Here is a 22,905-nt window from a genome sequence, read left to right on the forward strand (position 1 = left end):
TTATTGGTAGAGCAGGCAGAAGTCAGGTCTTTTAACTACAGCATATTTTCCCTATTCCTGATCCTTACGTCATCACCAACAATGATCTGGTGGATTGGTCCCGGGCAGCCAGGCAAATTGGCTAAATTGAACTTATGTTCTTACTTCACCCTCAACCCCAGAATTCTGGTCTGATCTCTTTCAAGTGCACTTTTCTCTGGTTATGAGAAATTTTATTTTTTCTTGAATTATCTTTCCAGCTAAATTTCATTTAATCATTATCTGCACTCCTTCTCACTCGATGATGCCTTGTGGAGTAGACTGGAAAAGTCGCTAAGATTTCACTGGGTTTAAAGATGAATGAAGTCTTGAGGAGCAATGAGCTAGTGCCACACCTGTCAGGAAATCAATCCAAACTTTTGTTGACATCTGTTTCTGTCCCCATATACCAGGTTCCCGCTTTACATTAGTAAGATTGAAATTGAAATAAGTCTGTTGCTGGTGGATTAATTTGTCACTTTCCTTGAAACTGGAGAAACCAAAAATTAGACCTTATAGGAAAATACTGCCATTGTCTGTTAAGGAGTCTATGACATTTCAAGGCAAGAATGAATATATGGAAGAAGACTAACAAAAGGGAAAGGCTGGACGTGAATGATACGGGTATACTTTGAAAAAAAAAAAAAAAACCTTTACGTAACATTTTTGCTGGGAGAGAAGACTACAAAGCACATTTTCCAGGAAGTGTGGGCTGCGACGATTGTGCGCCCTTAACTAATCCTGAGTAAGGTGGCCACTCTGACAGACTTCTCATGCTGCTTTTGCCACGTTCTCCGCCAGAAGCTACCGTCGCAACTCGAACACAGCATGATCGAAACATACAGCCAGCCTGCTCCCCGACCTGTGGCCACGGCCCCGCCGGCCACTATGAAAATTTTTCTGCATTTACTTACTGTTTTTCTTATCACCCACATGATTGGGTCAGCACTTTTTGCTGTGTATCTTCACAGAAGATTGGACAAGGTAAGTTGGACCCTAAAACTTTATTAACTAAATGTGGGGTCCTTATTGATTTGTGTTGCTTGATTTTAGTTCTACCTAAATGATAGGCAATGGAAGGCATGCAGAGAGATCAAAGGTCCTGAGGTGTGATGCTTGTTGTCTGCTCAGCCAGGTCTGTTCTTGTCCCTGGTCAAGAGCTCTGGTTCTAGAGTCACACTGCTTAGGCACGAATCTTGATTCTGCTCCTGACCAGATCTGTGCTCTGGGGCATGTTACTTTCTAGTTCTGTGCCTCAATTTCGACATCCGAGAAATGGCGATGCTAATGGCATGCACCTCAAAGATTAAGTGAATTTCACCCTGTAAAGGCTCAGAACAGAGCCTGGTACCAAGTAATTCCTCTGCTCACATCAGCTCTAATGATTTACACAACTTTTGCTCAAACAGTGGACAATTTTTGTTCTGAGGGAGACGACTTTTTTTCTTTTCAATGTCCAAATGGAGGAGAGTGTCACTTTGATCTGAATTTGCCCAGTGCTGCAGCTTGGCACAGCCACGGATGAGCCCACAGTTTGCAGGCTTTTAGTAAGTGTGGCGTTTTTTTTCTGTTATTTTTCAAATGCTGATTTAGCTGCAAGTTGCTCTGTTTCCCTGGAGATGTTTTACATTCTTAAATGGTTGGGCTGGCAGGAACAAAAGCAGAGAATAACTTAGTAGGTTGTTTTGCATTCTTAGGAAAAAAGAGGGCCATTAGGATTTATCGTGTTTTGACGCATTTATCCACTTCCACTGAGGGGCATTATTGGCTGTGTTGACAAAATATCAATCATCGATGAAAAGGAGAAATTTGATCACTTATCTGGCTGATCCTAAATGCCTGGGTGTAGGAATCCTGGGTGCGCATGAGTCGAGACTGCATTTTCTCGGGGATGTTTGAGCATACTCTGCTGGGATGCTGACCTAGACTTACCGCCACTGGGTTTTCTAGTGGGGTAAGCGGAGCAGTGACCACGGCAAACGGCGATTCCCCAGCGAACGAACGGGAACTCAGGGCTTCGCTGCTGAGAAAAGAGAGAAGTCCTGGGTCCAGTAGGTTGTTTGTTTATTGGACCTGGTGGGCAAATCAAATGCCTGGACATAAGTCTAGCCTCTACAGGGGGAATTATCGACTGGGAGGACGCAACTGTTACCATAGCTGCCGGGTATGCTCTCTGGGATAATGGAAGCCACCGGCTAACTGGGTCTGGTTTTAAATGTAAAAATTTAATCCTAAAACAAGAATTAGTTGATTATGCAAGTGAATTCCATACATTTAATTATTCTGAGGCACTGGAAAATAAAATAGCTCATTAACATTGGGAATGAAAGATGATTTCCTTAAAAATGCAAATATTTTCTGCAAACACTAAAGTGATAAAGAGGGAGATGTAATTAGAACTCGAGTTAATTGACACACATTGTAAATTAACTGCTTTTTATAAAGCCCTGAATCACAAGCACTGAAATGAAGTGGGCAAATTAGCTCAGCAGAAAACTACTTTTTATAGGCTGAGTTTATAATGACCAATCATTACTGGGGCAGTGGGAAATAGGACAATTATAGAATGTTATTGCTATCATACACTGGAAAAGTATACTTTTGTGATGAAATTTTATTAGAATAGCTGTGATTTCTGAGTTCTTTCCAGAGATTCAGATAATATGACATCTTAATTGCTGTTTTTTGTAGATTTTGTAACTGCAAATACCAAATAGCAATAGTCCAGCATAATAACATTTATTCCCCATTTATACCTGCAAAGTCCTCCTCCTATTGTGAGTGCTGCGGATGTGAACGTCTAGGCAGACATCATTAGCGCCATTGTCCAGAATTACTTCTCATGTCCCTGTTATTTCATGAATAGATAGAAGATGAAAGGAATCTTCAAGACGATTTTGTGTTCATGAAAATGATACAGAGATGCAGCGAAGAGAGGCCCTTATCCTTACTCAACTGTGAGAAGATTAGAGGCCAGTTTGAAGTCTTAGTGCAGGTAAGGAGCTCCGTGGTTGGGAAAAACATCATGGAAAAGTCTTATTCCCTTTGCTTGGTTGGGAAACTGAAATCTGACAGCACAGAGCTCTAAACATTTATAGCATACATATGTGCATATGTGTGTGTGTGTGTGTGTGTGTGTGTATCTAACATCACAGATAGTGCTATGGGTATAGAGATACACAGAATACATGTGGGTGTGCATGTGCGTGCACATGCACAGATGCATGCATACACACATGGGTGGATTTATCAAAGAAAAAAAAAGCCAAAATGGAGCCAAAATCCTGCGTTGTGAAGGAAAGGGAAGTTGGGAGCGTGCACATCATCATTCGAGAAGCACAGAAAGGCTCTGGGCAGATCACACACTGTCATGGGCACGTGCACACCGCCTCAGCCTCTGAGCAAAATTAGGAAGCACAGCAATTTTGGTTTTTACATTTCTTTATTTTCCCATCCAAACCATGGTAACTTCTCTCTGTGAATCCACGTTCTGGTCCCCGTTTCCAGAACCCCATTTTCTCAGGTTAGGGAAACACTAACCATTGGTCGCTGCAGTGTTGGCTCGCAACAGGTTAGGACTTTGCTTTTACTAGGGTAGCAGGGACTTCTGAAGACTGATCCACTCTAACTAGCGAAATGCGTGCATCTCTGATGATGGAACTTCAGGTGCCATGACAGTGAGATCTTTTCCTTCCCTTGTGAGGAGAGGTGTGGGGAGTGGGGGTTGATGGACCTTCCTAGTGTCGCTCAAACCACACCATACTGGCTCTTGAGGCCAGTCCACTCTAGGGCTGGTCAAGACCTAGATGGGGAGAATTTAAGCCTCTAGCCCAATAGGCTGGTACCTAGCGCCAAGTCACTGTGGTGACTGTGGCCTATGATGGGTACCTAAAATAAGTACTTTTAGAGCGCTTATTGAGGCTGCTCCTACAACGTTCATTCCCTCATCAGGGACAAGGGGCCTAGGGGGTTCTTTCTCCTGAAACAGGACTTCAAGATGTCTTTTGGCCTGTTTTCCCCTCAGGACACCAACTCAAATACCTTGACCCTCAACTGACTTTGGGGTCATGAACAGAAGGCAACACTCCACGTTGAGGGTAGCTCTGTGCCACGTGGGTGGGTATCAGGATAAACCGCAGGGGTTACTTCTTGTATCTGTAGCTGGTGTGTAATTTAACCCAGGAGCTAAGGGTTTCAACTCTTATTTCTGAACTTATTCCAGACCTCCTGTCCAATCCCAGCTGTGTGGTTTAATCCGGTAGTAAACACTCTGAGAGCTGATTCCCGAGTCACCCACTGGAATCCAAATCCAGTTCAAATCTGCTGTTGGCTTTCGGGTTCTTTACTTTAGGTTTTAGATGAAGACTCCTAAATCTTTATTTGCAAGGCTTGAAAATGATTTGAGCTTCTCTGGTTCTTTGAGGATTTTGGTCGGTTTTACAGAGCCTTAGGAGGTGTTGCAAATTTAAATGTAAATAAAACCATTTTCAGAACAATGGTTAATAATCCAAATAGCATGTTTGATTAGGCTTGGCTTTGTGGCCTTGGGCAAATGACTTCACCTTTCTTGGCCTCAGTATTCTCTCCTATAAAACAATGAGAGGACTGGGCCTCCCCTGGTGGCGCAGCAGTTGAGCGCTGGGCTGCAAGGCTATGGGCCTCTGCAGCACCGGTTTGTTCCACAGCCGCAGGCGAGGGTCCCACCAAAAAAAAAAAAAAAAAAAAAGTAGAAAACAATGAGAGGACTGAGATTATCTGTAAGAACATGACCAGCTGTGACATTCTGGAATAACATGATTAGCCTTAAGCTCCCTCCAAGGGCAGCATGGAAGGGTCGGGTCCCCCCTCCATCCTATCCTTACTATTTTACAGTTGACCTGCCAATTCCTCATGACCTTATTTCGGGTCGAATATTTGAAGCTTCCCAAACCAGCTACCCAGAATAGGAGTCAGGAAAACAGTTTGGCCCCTTTGCTCATGCTTGCATGAAAAAAAGGACAGCTCCAAAGTTTCATAGTCTAAAAAGGCAGACCTCAGCCATGTCACCCAAGGCCCCTCACATGTGACCGAGGAGGGCTCTTGCCTCGATGGCAGCAGGGGTGGAATCCCTGCCGACGTCATCAATAGCGACAACATGCACGATGGTCAGACACAATCTCTAGCTACCCAATCCCCCTCCAATTCCCACCCCTTTCCAACCCACATTCCCTAATTTCTCATCCTACAACAGTATTTTGGACTTTTGTTTAACCCCAACAGGCCAACTACAGAACCCCAAATGGGACCTTTATATTCCTCACTAATGTTAGCAGACTTTCCTTCTGGGTCACAATCTGACTAGTTCAGAGTAACCTAAGGTTTGGGTTTTTGGGCTCCAAATCATAGGGCCTGGCAGTATATTAGAAATCATCAAGTCCAATTCTCAATCCAGAACTTCAGTCTTCGCTATCAAATTTGGGACCCAATCTCTCACCCAACTGGTGAGATTGGGTGATTGGAATGTCACCCTATCTGTGTTTGAGCATCTCTAGTGACAAGGAACTCATATCTCTTGTGGCTGATAACACCAAGCTCCCACTTTGTGGGGGGAAGATGAGATTCTGGGCTTAGGTTAGGGTAAGTAGAGGCAGCATCTTGAACAGTGCGATCTCACATTTAAACCTCCTTCCCTCCCTGACCCCTGCTAGAATGAGCAAGTCCGTGATTGCCCATCAATGCCCCGGATGAGCAAGGCAGCTCACTTTGATAAGGTCAAAGCATTTCCTTTTCAAGGCAAATGTCGACCTGGCCATCCCTGCCACTCAGAGTTCCCACTAAGAGGGAAAGAACTAATTCCAGATCTTCTGAAAGTCAACTTGAAAAAGGCTTTCAGTTGAGATGGGGAGCAAAGCAATGAACAAAATGAGGCTCTGGGGCGTGGAGCTGGGGGAAAGTTCACAGAAAGGCGAGGCTGGGCGCATGAAAGACCAAGCTGCTGACTTCACGCTTTCATCTCAGCAGGCCCCGGCCCCAGTGCACCCACCCCACCTCAAAGTATCTCAATCTCAAGCGTCACACTCCATTTTTTTTGAAAAGACACTAAATACTCATTTGTTTACTGGTTATCTCACAAACATTTTCCTGTTGCTGCATGTTCGCAGAGCCACACTTCAGCTCAAATGGAAAATTGAGGCTCTGCCCCCCACCCCCCGTGAGCGCTGAGAGCTGCCACTTCCCCTTTGGGTGCCACGACTGACACCTCCCATCGAGTGACTGAGCTGAGCCTCCACCAGGGCACCCACAGCACCCACACAAAGTCTTGCTTGAGGATGGACGGGAAGGGAGGGCCCTGTAGAAGCGCATCCCTGTCTTGGGAAGGAGCGCCCGGCTTCCCCCAGAGCCGTGAATGCTGCCGTGGGGGGCGCGAGTAAGCCCGGTCCATGGATGGGATCTCTCAGTTTCTGCTCTGGCTTCGGCCTCAGACTGCCTGGCTCACCTCATGCCAGCCAGTTAATCCCTCCAGGCCTTTGTTCCGGATCTTTCAAGTGGCAGCTGTAGCTTTTATTACCTGCACCAATGACAGTTGCTGCTGGATCCCTTGGGTACCCCCAGTGTTCCTTCGGTGGCTGAGTTTTCTTAAGAAAATGCTTAAGGGAGGGCTTGGGGTCAAAATAAGGGGGTTGCAATTGTATGGGGAATATAAAAATAAAATTTACTAAAAATAAATAAATAAGTAAATAAATTTCAAATGAATAAATAAATAAATTTCAAATAAATAAATAAATAAATTTCAAATAAATAAATAAATAAATAAATAAATAAATAAATAAAGAGAAGTATTGCCTTTGCAAAAAAGAAGATAAGTTACCAGAGGGACTAGGAGAAAGGGCGGAGAGGATGGAGAGGGAGGCAAATGGGGTATGGCCATGGGCAGTTTGGGGGAGGAATCAAAGAAAAAAATAAAATAAAAAAGTGAAAAAGACCAGGAAATTCAATCCACATTGTCTAATATAAGGCTTAAAAGTCTCTGTATCCGTGAATAAGTGGCGCTGATGTAAACAGTATAACTGAGGGAGAAGTGTTGCATTTGCCCTTGAACATCAGCACTTTGACTGGTTGGTACCTGTGGTCCCTACGTGCTGATTATTCCAAATAAGCCTCAACCAGACAGGGCAACTGGAAATAAGGGGATCTCCTCAACTGTTGAAAGAGATAACAGAATAAAAAATTGCTGAGCTTCTTTCCATAGTCTGGGAGTCCTCCCAAGGTCAAACTTACTTATTGCCATTTCCTAAGAGATTTCAGACCACTGTTTCTCTAGTAAATACAGACCGTGCTTTATGTTGAATAATATCCTATAGGCCAGTTCCCAGTGTAGACTCATCTCCACAGTCTGCATTATTTGTCAATACTTGTCAAAGCCAGGGAGGCTGGGGTCACGGGAAGGGTTATGGGAGCAGCCTCTGGTCTGGAGAGAGCACGGGAATGGAGATAATAAGGCCCAGAGTCTGCTTCCAGATGCACCCCTGGGCTTTCGGGGCTGTCAGCTCATCTGTCAGATCCATGGGCTTCCAGTTGGTATGCCGGAATTAGTGACGGGATCGGACTCCGTTAGATAATCCTCCCCAGAAACAGACAACGGAGTAATGACAGATGCCAGATGCACGACACCTCTAAAGCCCCATAGCAGAGTTCCTGTCAAAATGACCTTTTGCAATGATTCTTATTTTAGGGTGTCATGCAAAAACTCAACGAGGTGAAGATGGATGAGAATAAGTTTCAAAAGCAAAAAGGTAGGTTGCAATTTACCAATTCCTCTGAATACTTGAAACGGGAAAGGAAGCTTTAGGTTGGTTGTATTGAACAAACACCACGGTGAATCAGGAACTCAATTCTGGAGATACAAGGGAAATACAATCATCAAATTGATGCCATCTCTGTTGACTGTGATTTGGAAAGGTTTTACAGGTGAATTGACAGGGAAAGCTGTGTTCCTTGAACACAGCTGGCACTCCCACGTCTGAAGAAATCCCATACCTTTGAATACCTCAATCAAAGAGGCCCTAAGGCCTGGTACCACCTGCAGAGAAGGAGATGCCAAGGAGATCACCCTTTGGTAGCAAGGGTGCTCACGGCCCGATGATGACAGTCATTGGCCCGATGATGACAGTCATTGGTCGGGAAGCATCGCCAGGGGCACCACTGGGAGCAAGGAGTGATTCAGTGTGAGCGAGCACGCTCTACTCTTTTTCCTGTTCTTAACATTGCAGTAGCTTGAACATCTCAGGCCTGGGAGGGCCCAAGATGGCCCCAAAATCCAGCAACATCCCCAGAGCACACATCTCCTTTACATCACCTGCCTTCGGATCAAACATGTCTAGGGACCTTCTACCTCCTAAAGCAACCTGGCCCATCCTCACTGGCTCAAATAGTCATAGCTAGATTACTATACTGCTTGAGAGAAGTCTCTTCTCCTCTGGGGTTGAAATTTGTTCCAGTAATCTCTACCCACTGGACCCAGTTCTGCTCTTTAGGGTCACATCAAACAAAGTTTATAATTCCTCTCCCATGCAGCAGCTGTCCAGATGTCTCAGGCCCCTGAGGCCTCTATTCGGCAGGCTAATCCTCCCCCTGGGGTCTTCCCTATTCCTCCCAGGACCCTTTTCAGGGTCCCTCCCCCTCCTAGATACTTCTTCTTCTGGACACATTAACTTTCAAAACAAACACCAAAATGCCTGAAGTGACCTGAGCAACTGGGGATGGGAAAGCTGGAGGACTGATGAAAGACTATGATGTCACAGAGTCAGGGAACATATAAATAGTACCTTCTGTAAATTTAATACACACCAAAAAATCCAGATGCAAATACTGTTTCCTGGGGCAGAGACTTGTTCTAATTATTGGTCTGGATTCAAAGGGTCATCTGATTTCCATGAAAGTCTTGTTTCGGCACGAATGTGACGTCTGTCGAGTGCCACCATGCTGCCTGTTAACTACAGCGACATTTAAGGAAACAGTTGGTGTGGATGCTGCCTGTTAGCCTTTAGGAAAATGACAAACTTCACACAACCGGTAACTGAGGTCATGCAACCTGACTCTACCTTCCAGGACACTACAAAGTGTCCAGGACCAGGCTCATCACTGCAAAGAGAGAAACTTCCACATAGTCTGAGCACTTAGCAGATCAGCACACTTAATTAAGGAGCAAGCTTTTCGTGTGAGAAGCAATTAGAGAAAAACACCATAGCCCGGCCAGTTGCTTGACCAAAGCAGACACCATAAGCATCTTACTAGCAAACTGTGCACACACGACCCCCAATGGATGGGAGGTATCCCTAAAGGCAAACTGCGAGATGTTTAAGGAAGACCAGTGTTTTCAGCCTGTGTCAGTCTACGGAGTGTGGAGTCACGTGCTGGACAGCCACGAGAGGAATGGGACCAGAGGGAAAAGCCGCTTCGATTGTTCAGATTTTAAAAATCAACTTTTTCCTCCAGGAAAGGGATTTCGGATTATTTCACCCTGCCTTTTACCCCGTCAAGCGCGGTCTCTGGGACACAGCTGTCCAACTAGACTAAGTAGTTCTGTGGACAGTGATATGACTCGGGCCTGACAGTTTGCTTTTGGTTTCATTTTAGGTGATCAGGCTCCTCAAATTGCGGCACATGTCATAAGTGAGGCCAGCAGTAAAACAGCCTCTGGTGAGTCCAAAAGCATCTGCACATCAGCCACCCAAGGGGGGAGGTTGGGATGCTGTAGCAAGGCAGCCTAATGATCAGGCTCCTCTCTTCCTCCGGGGTCCAATTTACAAACCTATCTGTGCACCTCTGCATGCTCCCTTTTGTCTTCAAAGTGAGCGCAAATGCACAGATGGGGCTTGGAAGGATGGAAGGAGGAGGGACTTCTCATTATAGTCTTGCTCCGTGGCTGATTCTGAGTGATGGATTGCCGAGCGCAGGGACCGTTATTCTGATTACACAGAAGAGATGGCGGGTAGTGACCTCCTGCCTGGGAGCACTGCTCCTCCTAACCCCTCTTCGCTGTGTGTAAATGGGCCTCGGGGGATGTTCCCTGCCATCTCTCAATCCCTGTATGATTAACCCCAGCCTCACTGGGGCCAACCTCAGGGAAATTAAAGGTAAAATCATTCTGCAAAGATCAATAGGTGCCAGGATGTTAGCTTTTCCACTGAAGTAACAACCGATGACATGCTGTAATCTTGTCAACTTTGAGTGATTTTATTTCCATATACATTCTGCCATCATTCTAGCCATTAGATCTTTTTTCCCAAATCTGTACCTCACCGGAGCTGGTGCTGGAGAATGTGTCGCATCTGATAAATGGATGGAACATGTACGCCAGCATGAAATCCCCCATCTGCCTCGATAAAGCCGTTAGAGGGCAGTGAGACCGAATCTGAAAAATTCAGCACAGTGCCCCGGAATGGAGTGTGTGAGAGTGAGTGTGTGTGAGAGTGTGTGTGAGAAAGAGAGACAGAAACACAGAGAAAGACAGAGAGACAAGACAGGAGAGGAGACAGCGCCTGGCCTTGCAGGGGTGTGGGCTTCTCAGTCGGGGTGACATGGGCGTGGTCATCCTAGATCATGGTTTCGGGAGGAGGAGAGCTGGCAGGATGCTTCAACACTGACATTCAAGACCCGTGACCATCACTGGCTGGGTGACAGTGGGCGAGTCCCTTTACCTACGCAGTGCTTCCTGCCTCACTAACGACGCAGGGTAACAGAGCATCCCATCGGCTCAGGTGGAAGAAGGTTATTGACAAGTACTACCCACACGCCAGGGGTCATGACTGCTTATTTCGCTGGCATTGAGCTGTCAGAAGAGTGACATAAAGCCCTTCATCAATACCAGTTACTTAATAATTCCGCCAATTACCTTTCTCTCAAAAAATACACTTCTGGGATAATGTCACGGTTGCAGGGAGGTCAGGGTGGCCAGCCACACGATGCTGTCTCATCTGGAGTAGATGACAGTGATGAGACACCACTGGTCTTTGTCCACTGTGTCTAAACCGTCCTCTTGGATATATTATTTCCTGCTGCTCGGGTTCAGCTAAAGGGCCCAGGACTGCCATCAGCCGTCTGCAGTCCGCAGCACTGTGGGCTCGCAGGCTCGGGTGGAAGACAGTAACTTCCGTGTCCCTCCCCAGTCCCGACTTCTCCTTCCCACCTGGTCATGCTGCTACAAACTTGACCTACAGCCCACAGCAAGGAGGAAAGTTACCTAAAGACTTACGAACTTAGTGGACTGAAAAATAGAGAGCCCAAAAGTGAAACCATCCTATGAAGTGTCATTTCTGAGATGATCTAGAGGGCCAGGAAATGGCGGGCCCTGCAGGATGCGCCCTTTGACTAAAGCAGGGCTCAGCAGGCTGGATCTTGCACTCTGATGGGCCTAAGCGCACCGGCTAGGAAGTTTTTAAAACCAAAGAAAGCAAATGCATCAATGATTTCACTTCTCCCCATACCCCCACCCCTGGTAGCCTAGCTCTGTGGGAGCTGAGATTTGATATCGGGTGCGCACACGACTTTGAACCCACTCAAAATCTCAGCTGAGAAATGGCACTCTTGGTGGGTACTCCGGTGCAGCCACAAGACTACAGCTACTTTCAAGTTGGTGGCGCCCACTACAACGGGAGATCAAAACATGTGCAATGACAGGTTTATTTTCATACTTCCTTGCCTCGTTTGAGTCCTGGCTGCGGGAGGCAGGTTGGCTTTGCAGCAGTGTGATCCGTAGGAAGAAGTTGGGATCTTTCCTTTTCGCTGACCTAGGCAGACTGGCAACTCTCCGACTCTGTCCGATTCAAGGAAAGCCTGCTGGCCACGTTCCCGTTAGCAAAGACTGAACTGGAATGTTTTGGCCAGCATAAATGATGGTGGGGGGCTTTGAAATCCTTCTCACTTTCTTTAAGTCCAGGGCAAATTGGCTTTAAGAACAGGAAAGGGAGAAGTAAGTTCATTGGGCTACTACTTTATTTAATGATCACAACCAGTCTGAGGAATATGCTGTGCCCGGAGCCCCGGGTTGCAGATGGGGAGCTGCAGGGAGAATGCAGGGACTTGTCCAAACTTAAGCAGAGCCTGGGTTGGCAACCAGCTCCCTCTGAGCTGAAAGCCCATGGCGTGTCATGAAGCAGCCCCATAGCCTGGGGGAGGGGTTCTGGAAAGGCCCTGAAGTGTCCCTGGCCCCCCAGACTTCCATTCACATATGCAGCAGTACTCACCATTCAACCCCGTGTCCTGTTGGAATGGGAACCACTGTGCAACCTCTCACCCCACGTTTGCCCTGTCCTCACAGTTCTGCAGTGGGCCCTGAAGGGCTACTACACCATGAGCAGCAACTTGGTAAGCCTGGACAATGGGAGACAGCTGACCGTTAAAATGCCAGGACTCTATTACATCTATACTCAAGTCACCTTCTGCTCCAATCGGGAAGCTTCGACTCAAGCACCCTTCATAGCCAGCGTCTGCCTGAGGTCTGACGGGGCCTCGGAGAGGATCTTACTGAGAGCAGCGAACACCCACAGCTCCTCCAAACCCTGCGGGCAACAATCTGTTCACTTGGGAGGAGTATTTGAATTGCACTCCGGCGCTTCGGTCTTTGTCAATGTGACTGATCCAAGCCAAGTGAGCCACGGCACCGGCTTCACGTCCTTCGGCTTACTCAAACTCTGAGCAGCACGACCTCGCACGCTGCGGCTGGGCTGGTGCTGGCAGTCTTCATAATACAGCAAAGCAGTTAAAACCACCCCCTGCTGAACTGCCTATTTATAACCCCAGGCTCCTCCTCGAGGAGAACTATTTATTATACGTCCCAAGGCACGGAGGGCCGCAGTAAATGAGTATGGGCACATGCAGCCCAGGCAGGCCCCATTCCAAAGAGCTTGTATTCTGAAGCAGCAATCCCAGAGCCGCAGGCACCAGAGGGCTCCGCAGACAGGACCTTGTGTGCAGAGTCCCGCGAGCAAACAGCAGCTAGTTAGCCGAGTTTAGTTTTGTTTCTTTGCCTGCAGTGTCTTGCAGTGGATAATGTATTTGATTTATCCACGAAGATGTGGAAGGGAGACAGGAAGACTCAGCTCACATTCGGTTATGGTTGATTCTGGGTCCCTGTGGCCCTGATGGAGGGGCAGGCCCTGCAGAGTGAAATGCAGTGGAGAACTGACAACCCCATTCTCTCTCTCTCTCTCTCTCTCTCTCTCTTTCTCTCTCTTTCTCTCTCTCTCTCTCTCTCTCTCTCTCTCTCTCTCTCTCTCTCTCTCTCTCTCTCTCTCACACACACACACACACACACACACGTGTCAGGCTTTTGTGGGCAGGGAACTCAGAAAGAAACAGCTCTGAGCCGGGGCGGCCCCTCCTCCCCTAAGGACTGTATTTAAAGGAAACCTGTTGTATCCACCTGCAGTTGCCATTGTTTCCAGAGTGAATTTGTGATTATCTTGTTATTTATTTTTTGAATAATAAAGATCCTTTAACCTTATTGTTGTCATTTAGCACCGAAAGCCCCAAGCCAGGTTGGGAGAGGAGAACGCATTTGGAGGGAATTTCCTGACCTTTGTCATGTTTTCTTAAACTTGTGTCCTGAGCTGGAAATGCCCTGGTGAGCACCCCCTTCCTGCAGGGCCGCCATGGCCTGTGGAAGCGCATTCAGCGAAGCGGTCTGGGCCTTTCCTGCCAGGTTGCTCTGGAAGGCTGCAGGGGATTGACTAGAGACAGATGTGTTTCTTGAACCACCACTAAATGAAACCAGAGGAAGGGCCTTTAAAGGAGAAGCAGCTGCTTGTTTTTTGAATGGCTGTCCGGTGGTTGCATCTTAGGCAGGAGGAAATGGAGCTGGGACAAACCAGGGTGGGGTGCAGGGAGGGGAGGTATCTATCCCTCAGTCCCCCACTGAAATCAAAGGAGCCATGCCTTGTCACCCCCAATCAAGGGTTATTTCGTGTGAGAGACCCAACAACCGTGCTGGAAACAAGGGCTGCCAGCTCTCCCTGCTTATTTATCACTGTGGACTTCTAGATTTCTCCTTTTTTTTTTTTCAATGTTTGTAATTCATTACTGTCCTTCTTTTCGTGCTCAAATTTCCCTTCGTTTGGCCTCTTCACGTTAGCACCTGCGTCCCTGTGACCTGACCCTATTGTTTGTTTTTGTTTTTTTTTTTTTTTTGAGCCTTCTGTTACTTCCTGGCATGAGATGTCCCAGGCTCATCTTCTCCCTTCCCTGCCCCAAACACAGAATCGGCCCTGTCTCCAAGGAGCTCTGTTTCCCTTTGGCATAGAGAAGAGTGTTTAGCAGCCAAGTTCTAGGCATTAGCTGTGTTCATTATTATTGGAGTGTCACTGCTCCTAGGGAATACATATACCCTCCAAAGTCTTTGCATTTAGCAAACTAAAATTCAGGATGCTCAGTTATATTTGAATTTCAGGTAAATACTGAAAAAATAGTACAAATATGTCCCATACAATATTTGGAAAATGATATATACCAAAATATTCCTTTTCTATATAACTAAAATTCAAATTTAACTAGGCATCAAATTTACCTGGCAATCTTAATACATATATACATACCACATACATATAAAGAAATGTACATGTACATATATGTACATATGGATATGTAGAAAGCATGAATTCACATAGATACTAGAACTGACCCCAAATGGAATGAAAAGAATTTGCTTAATGGGCAAGGGGGAAGGCATTCTAGGCAGGGTACATGGCATTTTAATAGCACTTGAGAAAAATTCAATAATTGGATCATTGAGATACTCTTTCTACTGGCACCAAAGAGCTAAATTCGAGAAGGTGGTACAAGAAGGAAGGCGATGCAGTAGCCCAAGGGAAAGAAGACATAATGACAAAAATAGGCAATGTACGTAAGGATGGAGATCCAGGGGATCCAACAGAGTTAGAATGGGAAGGCTTGGTGACTAAATGCATTAAAGGTTAAAGTATAAATTTATAGAGTTGAGGGGGAAGGTGGAATAAAGGCTAATGCCTGTTTTTTAGCTGGGGCAATTAAGTGGCCAGATGTGAGGTTTTCTGGGATGGGAGCCATTGGAAGAGAAGATTTGGGAGTAGAGGTGAGGAGTCCAGTTTTGGACATGTTGTGTTGATATTGCTTTGGGCCCTCCATGTGAGCTTTCTAGAAAGTAGCTGCATCCATGGGCCCAGAGCTTCGGGAAAAGGGCAAAATGAAAAATACAGACCTGAAAATCATCTTCATTTTGATAAATGATAAATGAAGACATGGAGTAGAGAAGTTTAACTTGGAAGAGGTTATAGAATGGAAGACACAGGAAAAGGGTGTCAAAGATCAGCTGTGTTCAGGGAACAGGCAAAGCGGCAGATCCAACAAAGGAGGCTGAGGGGTGGTCAGAAAGGCTGACTGAATGCCAGGAAAGCATGTCATCATGAAAGTCATGTAGCAACATACCAAGGAGGAAAGGGTCATCTTCATTTTGATAAATGATAAATGAAGACATGGAGTAGAGAAGTTTAACTTGGAAGAGGTTATAGAATGGAAGACACAGGAAAAGGGTGTCAAAGATCAGCTGTGTTCAGGGAACAGGCAAAGCGGCAGATCCAACAAAGGAGGCTGAGGGGTGGTCAGAAAGGCTGACTGAATGCCAGGAAAGCATGTCATCATGAAAGTCATGTAGCAACATACCAAGGAGGAAAGGGTCCAATACTGCAGGGGTATCCCCTGGATGTCAATTAAGAGTTCATTAATGATTTGGGGAGAGTGGATGGCTGAGGTAGAAGCCTAGTTAGTGGGTGCCATGTAAGGAGGAGCAAATGGCGCCAAGAGGCAGACAGACTGAAGACTGAAATCCTAACTCCACACATACTAGTATATTGTTCAACATCTCTGCCTTTGTTTACCTGTAAAGCGGAGATAACAAGAGTGAATGTGTCATAGGGTTGTTCCAAGGGTGACAGGAGTTTAACCATGTAAACCACTAGCACAATGCCTAGTACATGAAAGGTACAGTGTTACAGGCTCAGAGTAGGAAACAAACTGTTGAGGCTGTCTCAGGCAGAAAGGTAATTAGACACCTAAAAAATCACTGGGCCAGAGAAGTGGATGTGAAGGGGCTTCCGTTAGATTCAAGGCTTCAAGATCATAGCACTGAAGTGGTGATCTAATTCTAGTTGCTACATAAATCAAGCTGCATTGTTGTAACTACTGTCTCATCTACAAACCTATGAATAGACACATTGGAATGTGGAATACAGAAGCCACAAATATATCCCTGGAACTGTCTGCCAGCCAACATGCCCCAGGAAGATGGCTTCCACCTAACTTGAGCATGCCAAAGCTTTTACAAGGGCATCTCACTGGTGGAATAGGAAAAGTGTCAGATCCCACATTGTATACAGAACACTAGCTGCAAGGGTGTCTGGGATGTATTTTTTCTTTTTTAGCTTTTGAGGCAAAATATAAAAAGGGTAGGAATGGGGGCCTCCCTGGTGGTACAAGGGGTCTCAGCACTATCAAGCTATTTCCAGCCACTAAGGCATGGGCTTGATCCCCTGCCAGGGAGCTGACCCACATGGCACAGCAGACCTCTCCTGTCTCACCCGCTGCTCCCCTCTACAGTGTATTTCAGTAGATCTGCCTGTTCTGCTCCCCACTCTGTCTCTGGTGAATCTTTTCATCCCCCTTGTACCTCTGGCCTACACCCTACTTCTTGTATGCATAAATAAAAATAAACCTTTTTCTAAAAAAGGGTAGGAATGGATGCTGAGGAGCAACAGATAATCCCCGGCACATCTATCTTGAGGTGACACAATGTTTTCATTCTCTTGACACCAGCATTTCGACTGTAGTCAAAGTATAGGATTTCACTGTTAGACAAAATTCTTCAAAATATAAATAAGAATGGAGACAAAACTAATACAAAGGGTTAACCTTGAACAGGAAAATGTATACGCTTTTCTTTAATGTTGGAAGGAAAATGGTGTGACGAGGCATGGACATTGTATAGGTTGGGGCAAAAGGAGAGGGCTAGAGAAGTTAAGGAATGAAGGAAAGAGTCCCAAAGATCAGCTGTGTTCAGGGAACAGGCAAAGGAGCCATATCCAACAAAAGAGACTAGTATTGTCTATGTGACACAAGGAGCAAATGTCATCTGTCCCAAATGGAAAAGGTAGTAGCTGTTTAGGGAGCCTGATGAGAGTGGATAGTTAATGAGGGAAATGAAAGAGGATGCTGACTAGCCAGGACTATATTACAAAGCAATAATAATCAAAACAGTATGGTACTGGGACAAAAACAAAAATGCAGACTAATGGAGTAGACAGCCCTGAGATAAAGCCACACAGATACGGAATTGATCTTTGACAAAAGAGCCATGACCATGCAATGGACAAAGGAATGTCTCTTCAATAAATGGCGTTGGGAAAAGAGAGCTTTTTCTGACACCAGCTAGCCAAAAAAGGAAACACAGGACTTATTTTATAAAGCATCATTATTTATATTTATTGAAAATGTCAATTTTAAAATCTTCCAAATAAAAACAGGTTAGAAAATTTGAGCTTGTGTAAGAAGGGACATAACAGAAGAGGAACTGAAAGGCCTCCAGGGGCAGCAGTTTCATTACAGGGTAATAGGAACCCATTTATAGAGGATTGTAAACAACACAACTATGAAGACGCTGCTCTCGGGTTAACATGGCTTCATTTCCTTTATATGATTGTTTAGTGTGGAGCGTGGACATCTCTCTGCACAAGCTTCATTACTCAGAGTACCAAAGGCCTCTCATCAAAAGGCCCAAGTCCCCAAAACATGCATATGTACATGTCACTTTAAAATAAAATATCTTTCAATATTTTAAGCAATCCTATATCTTATCAACTAAAGTATTTTGTAATCATGTAATCACAAAAATGTTTCCTATGGATATAGTTTGCACATTTATTGCAAGCCATTGACTAACCACACACAGGGCAGATGCTAAGATCTGTGTCATTGTTTTAAATTTTTAGGTAAAGAATGGCATATCTAAGCTGCTGTGCTTAATAACGGAACAGCAGTCATTCCTAGAAATCCTCTTCATGCCTCAACTTCCAAAGACACTTGAGTGTGGCTGGGCTGACTGTAGCCTGCAGGAATTTCCTGTGGATGGTGTCATTTCTGCTGTGCAGCAGTCAACAGCTCTGTACCGAGTGGCCATGTGAACCTGAGATCCCCAGCACTAGGGAAAAAAAGGGCTTCTCAGCAGGCTGGGGATGTGAAGGTCCATGTTTGGTTTCCAAAACAACCTTTGCAAAACCCACATTTACTGATGTATTGACATTGATCATTCTATTGGCACTTTGCTGCTCTTGCCAATGTTTTCCCCCGCATGGCCAAATTTCACCTGCGTTTGGGAGAGAGAGGGAGGGGTTACTGTGCTCTGTTCCAGAGCCTTCGGCTGACATCTGAGGTTCTCCTAAACCTGCTTTATCACTGTTTCAATTTGTGTGATACTTACAAAGGCAAGGGTTTGATTTGATGAGTAGGTTGAGTAAACCAATTCCAAATGATCAGTCTCTCTAGTTACCAGCATGTAGCTATTAGAGGGGCCTTTTCTGGATGTACAAACGGGACCGGCAGCACACTTTTGCACAAAATGCTTACAGTCCCTCTCAAAGAGGCTCAAACTCCTCACAGCATGTATGGGGCAGCCATCAAGGGCATGGCGGTGTTTGCAAGGGCACAGTAGCTCCTCAATGTGGATGGTTTTGAAGGATGAGAAGTCACAATTTGAATAGGCAATGTAGATAAATAAAGTAACTGCTCACAGTCTATATTTTTAGAACATAAGCAAAGCACACGCGTACCAGTTGACACACTGCCTGGTATGATTGGCAAAAAGCACTGAGTAAGCATAACACTGACACATGAGGGAGAAGGCTGGGGGAGGGGCCAATTGTACACTTGGAAGAGATGGTCCATTCTGTGGCTGAAGGGGAGGCTGTCCAGCATAATTTATCCATGGATTTGGGGTTGGCATGGATGACCCGAGTTTCTTCCCCACAGAGTCAAAAAGTAAAGCGACACAAAAGTAACAAGGGTCCTGTGGTTTCCTTGGTCTTACACACGGCATGTGGCAGTGACTTTCTAAAAAGTGGGCATGGAGGAGGGCACATGATGGTCTGGGGGGGGGCAGCTGGATCATTGGGCAAATGTGTTACTCTTTCACTCTAGTCATTGCTTAAGAAGCTTTGCTTTCAGTAAATTAAGTATTGAGGGGCTTCTGGCTATAGCCACAGATTGGGGAGACATGAAGTTCACATTTAATAAGCCACAGCCAGCTGCTTTGGGAAGCAGCCAGCTGGACGAGAGTGACCCAAGGGTAGCGGCTGTGGCAGGCACACTGTGAATTGCAGGCCACTGCAGAGCATGGACGTCTCTTGCCTGTATTCACTGTCCTTCTCTTATCAAATGGAATAGACTCTGGGTGACTCCTACTGCCCCTCTTGCTTTTACCCTATAAAAAATAAACAACGACCAATAACCAAACAACAACAAACACTCAAGCAAACGGGGTATTTTGGAGAGAACAAGAAAGAGAGAGAGAGAGAGAGAGAGAGAGAGAGAGAGAGAGAGAGAGAGAGAGAGAGAGAGAGAGAGAAAGAAAGAACACCAAAGAAGTGAGTATATTGAGTCAAATCCTTCAGCTGGACGTTTCGAGATGCTCTGAAGACGCACTCCGCCCAGCAGCACAGTGAGGTCACGGAAGAACCGAGGTCTTGCTACTGGACTCAGACCGTACACACTCATCAGTTTGCTTCAACAGCCTCCGCACCAGCTTTTCTAGGTCCCTTCTTGATTTCAATTCTTCCTCCAGGCATTGCTTCATTCTTTTATTCTCCTGTGATGGGGGAAAGACTTGTCATTACCAAAGCGACTGCTTCTCAGACTCCTCCTGCTCATCCTCCTGACAGCTCTCACCACTGACTAAACGTTCCTTCTTCATGCTCCTCTCCCTCGCTCAGCTTCGAAGACAAGGCAGGCTCTCGAGTCTCCTATCTCTCTCTGACCAACCCTTTGCATTCTTCTTCCTTGCAATACATGCATTTGCTAAGGTCCTGGCCCTGGATTCTCTTCGATTTCAACTCTCCTTTTGTTTACTGTCTCTTCTCTTTCAACTCACTTATCTATTAAGGGGTCTTCCAAGTCTGATACTGACCTTAGCCGCTCTCCCGATCACAAGGTCCACAGTCCCAAATGCCAACTTGATGTTTCTACCCAAACATGTTACAAACATGTTACAAGCTCTTTATGTCCAAGAACAAACTGAGTTTATTCCGCAGCACCCCAGATTTCTCCCCTCCTGTAATTCCTGATCTGTGACAGGCATCACCATACCAAACCACGTCAAGTGTCACGTAATGTCAAGGACACAGGCTGAGACACGCATCATCCGATGTTTTCCTCATGGTACAAACATCATCGAATGTAATTACACAAACCTACACGGTCTGGCCCACCACACTCCCAGGCTCCACGGGACCTATTGGGATGGCTGTTGTTGACCGAAACATCGTTAAGTGAAGCATGACTAGAGATATCAAGTAAGAAGCTTCACCCTTAATCCCTGCCTCTGTCTTAATCTCAGCGTCAGGGCATCATTGTCCTTGGACTCTAACTCTGCAGCACACGGTCCCGTTCATCCATTTTCCTCCTGCCCAGCCGGAGTTGCCCTGCCTCGGCTCAGGACTCCATCACGTGTCATCCTGCATTTTTATTTTTTATTTATTTTTTTTTAATTTTTTTCCAAAGATTTATTTATTTATTTATACAAGCACTGGGTACAGTCAGAAGCGCGGGAGGGTGAGAGAATTCACCAGAGCCAGAGCGGGGAGCAGAACAGGCAGAAGGACCTAAGTACACTGCTGAGGGGAGCAGCGGGCGGCAGGAGAGGTCTGCGCGCCATGTGGGACCCTCCTCCGGTGGCCGGGGAGCAGCCGGGGATCGAACCGGCGCCGCAGAGGCCGCGGGCAGCTTCGCAACCCAGCGCTCAACCGCTGCGCCACCAGGGAGGCCCAATCATCCTGCATTTTTAAATCACCTCCTGTGTGGCCTCAGCCTTTGACCTCTCTCCCCTCCAGGCCTCCCTTTTCCCTGTGACCAGGTACAGCCAGTCCTCAAACACAAGTAAGACTATGCATCGTGGCGCATGGGGCCACTTCTGCAGAGAAAGGCCACAAAGCAAAATTTAGAGTTCTGTTTACACTTACGCTTGGATGACTTAGTTTTTCTTAATTCTGTTTACAACTTCCAGGGAACATAAAAGCTATAACTGAGCTTGGGACCTTATTGCAAACCATTAAATAGGTATCTAAGTGAGCCTCAGAAATTTAAACCCAAGCCCAAATGTAAAATCAACAAAACCTACTTTGGTGACACAAGGAAAATAAAAATCCCCACCTCACTGCCGTGCTCCTGGGCCTTTCCTGAGAGCGGCTACCAGTGCGTGGCAAGGAAGAGGGAGTGGGCCCGTTATGATCTGAGAAAATGACTTTGATATTTCATCACCTGTTTCAGTTCTTTGACCTCATCCTTCAAGGCATAGACAGTATCAACAAGGCTCCTGGAACAAAAAGGTAAAATTCAGACATTAATGGCTGGCACTCCAGTATTGTTAGGTAATAATACTAAAAGCAGTTTTATAGAAATACAGATCCTGAAAAGCAGTGGACTCTTTAGCCGACCTGGAGAGAGACTGCTGTAACTGGTGGTCGTGTTCCGCCGGTTTACCTGCCAATAGCACCCCTGCGCGTACTCATCATGGGCCCCTGCCACGTCTCTGTGCTTTCCTCCTCCTTCCCACTTGCTTCCCAGCTTGGGTGAGTATGAAGCAGAAAACTAGGTCTTCTGCTCGTTTTCATTGGGTTGCTAGTTTCTTTGCTGTTGAGTTGTATGAGGTCTTTATATACTGACAGATGGATTTGCAAATATCTTGTCCCAAACTCCATGCAGTAGGCTACCTTTCAATTTTTTTTAAAAGATTTATTTATTTTATGCATACAAGAGCTGGGGTACAGGCCAGAGGTGTGGGGGGGGGGTGTGAGGATTCACCAGAGACAGAGTGGGTAACAGAACAGGCAGATTAATCTAAGTACACCGCTGAGGGGAGCAGCGGACAAGTCAGGAGAGGTCTGCTGTGCCATGTGGGTCACCTCCCTGGCCAGACATTGAACTCATGCTGCAGTGGCTGCGGGTAGCTTCATAGTGCTGCGTCTTAACCCCTTGCGTCGCCAAGGAGGTCCTCCCTTTACATTTTAATGATGGTTTCTTTCATGGTGCAAAAGCCTTTTAGTTTGATGTAGTCCCATTGGTTTATTTTTGCTTCTGTTACTCTTACCATTGGTGTTGAATTCACAAAGACATTGCTGAGGTCAATGCTAAGTGGTGGTTACCAAAGGGGAAGTGTGTTGGGGAGGGTGTGAAATAAATGAGTGAAAGGGGGTCAAACGTTTGGTGGTAGATAGAAGCTAGACTCTTGGTGGTGATCATGATGTAGTATGCATACATGTACAAGGATAAAGCTGTGTATCCAAAATCTAAATAATGTTACCGTAATACAAATTTATTTTTAAAGAACAGAGGTGAGGGCTCAACACATGATTTGGCATTCTCTCTCTGGGGCAGAAATGAGCATCACCTAATGTATAATGAGAGGTGTCACAGGCCCCACCTACCCTACAATATCTGTGTAACGCCCTTCTCACCTGTCTGGCCCTACATGTTAGGGACATTACTTTGGGAAGGTCCTATAGAATACCTAAAAAGGGTGAAGCATCCTGGCTGGCTCGTGGAAGAGTCATTTCCTCTCTAGTTCTGTTCTTGAGCAAGGGCTTTGGAGATGTGGGCTCCAGTTCTGATCCTATC

General features: G+C 46.0%; 2 protein-coding genes across 3 annotated transcripts in view; one reads left to right on the forward strand and one right to left on the reverse strand.

Annotated features, from left to right (window-relative positions):
• Positions 1–432: 432 nt before the first annotated feature.
• Positions 433–12,693, forward strand: CD40LG (CD40 ligand; the record flags this gene model as incomplete). The annotated part of the gene is made up of 5 exons (XM_084259031.1): positions 433–1,002; positions 2,885–3,013; positions 7,730–7,790; positions 9,634–9,696; positions 12,317–12,693. Exons 1-5 carry the CDS (start codon positions 847–849, stop codon positions 12,691–12,693), a joined length of 786 nt encoding a protein of 261 aa, XP_084115157.1. The 5' UTR covers positions 433–846.
• Positions 12,694–19,741: 7,048 nt separating this feature from the next.
• ARHGEF6 (Rac/Cdc42 guanine nucleotide exchange factor 6) overlaps positions 19,742–22,905 on the reverse strand; it is a gene marked incomplete at both ends in the record, with an annotated part of 94,296 nt that continues 91,132 nt past the window's right edge. For both annotated transcript variants that reach the window (XM_084258615.1, XM_084258614.1), the window contains 2 exons: positions 19,742–19,882; positions 21,550–21,604. In XM_084258615.1, coding sequence (XP_084114741.1) covers positions 19,742–19,882; positions 21,550–21,604 — 196 coding nt within the window. The remainder of the gene's footprint in view (positions 19,883–21,549; positions 21,605–22,905) is intronic.

The sequence above is a fragment of the Talpa europaea genome (assembly GCF_964194135.1).
Source record: "Talpa europaea genome assembly, chromosome: X".
Classification (NCBI taxonomy): domain Eukaryota; kingdom Metazoa; phylum Chordata; class Mammalia; order Eulipotyphla; family Talpidae; genus Talpa; species Talpa europaea.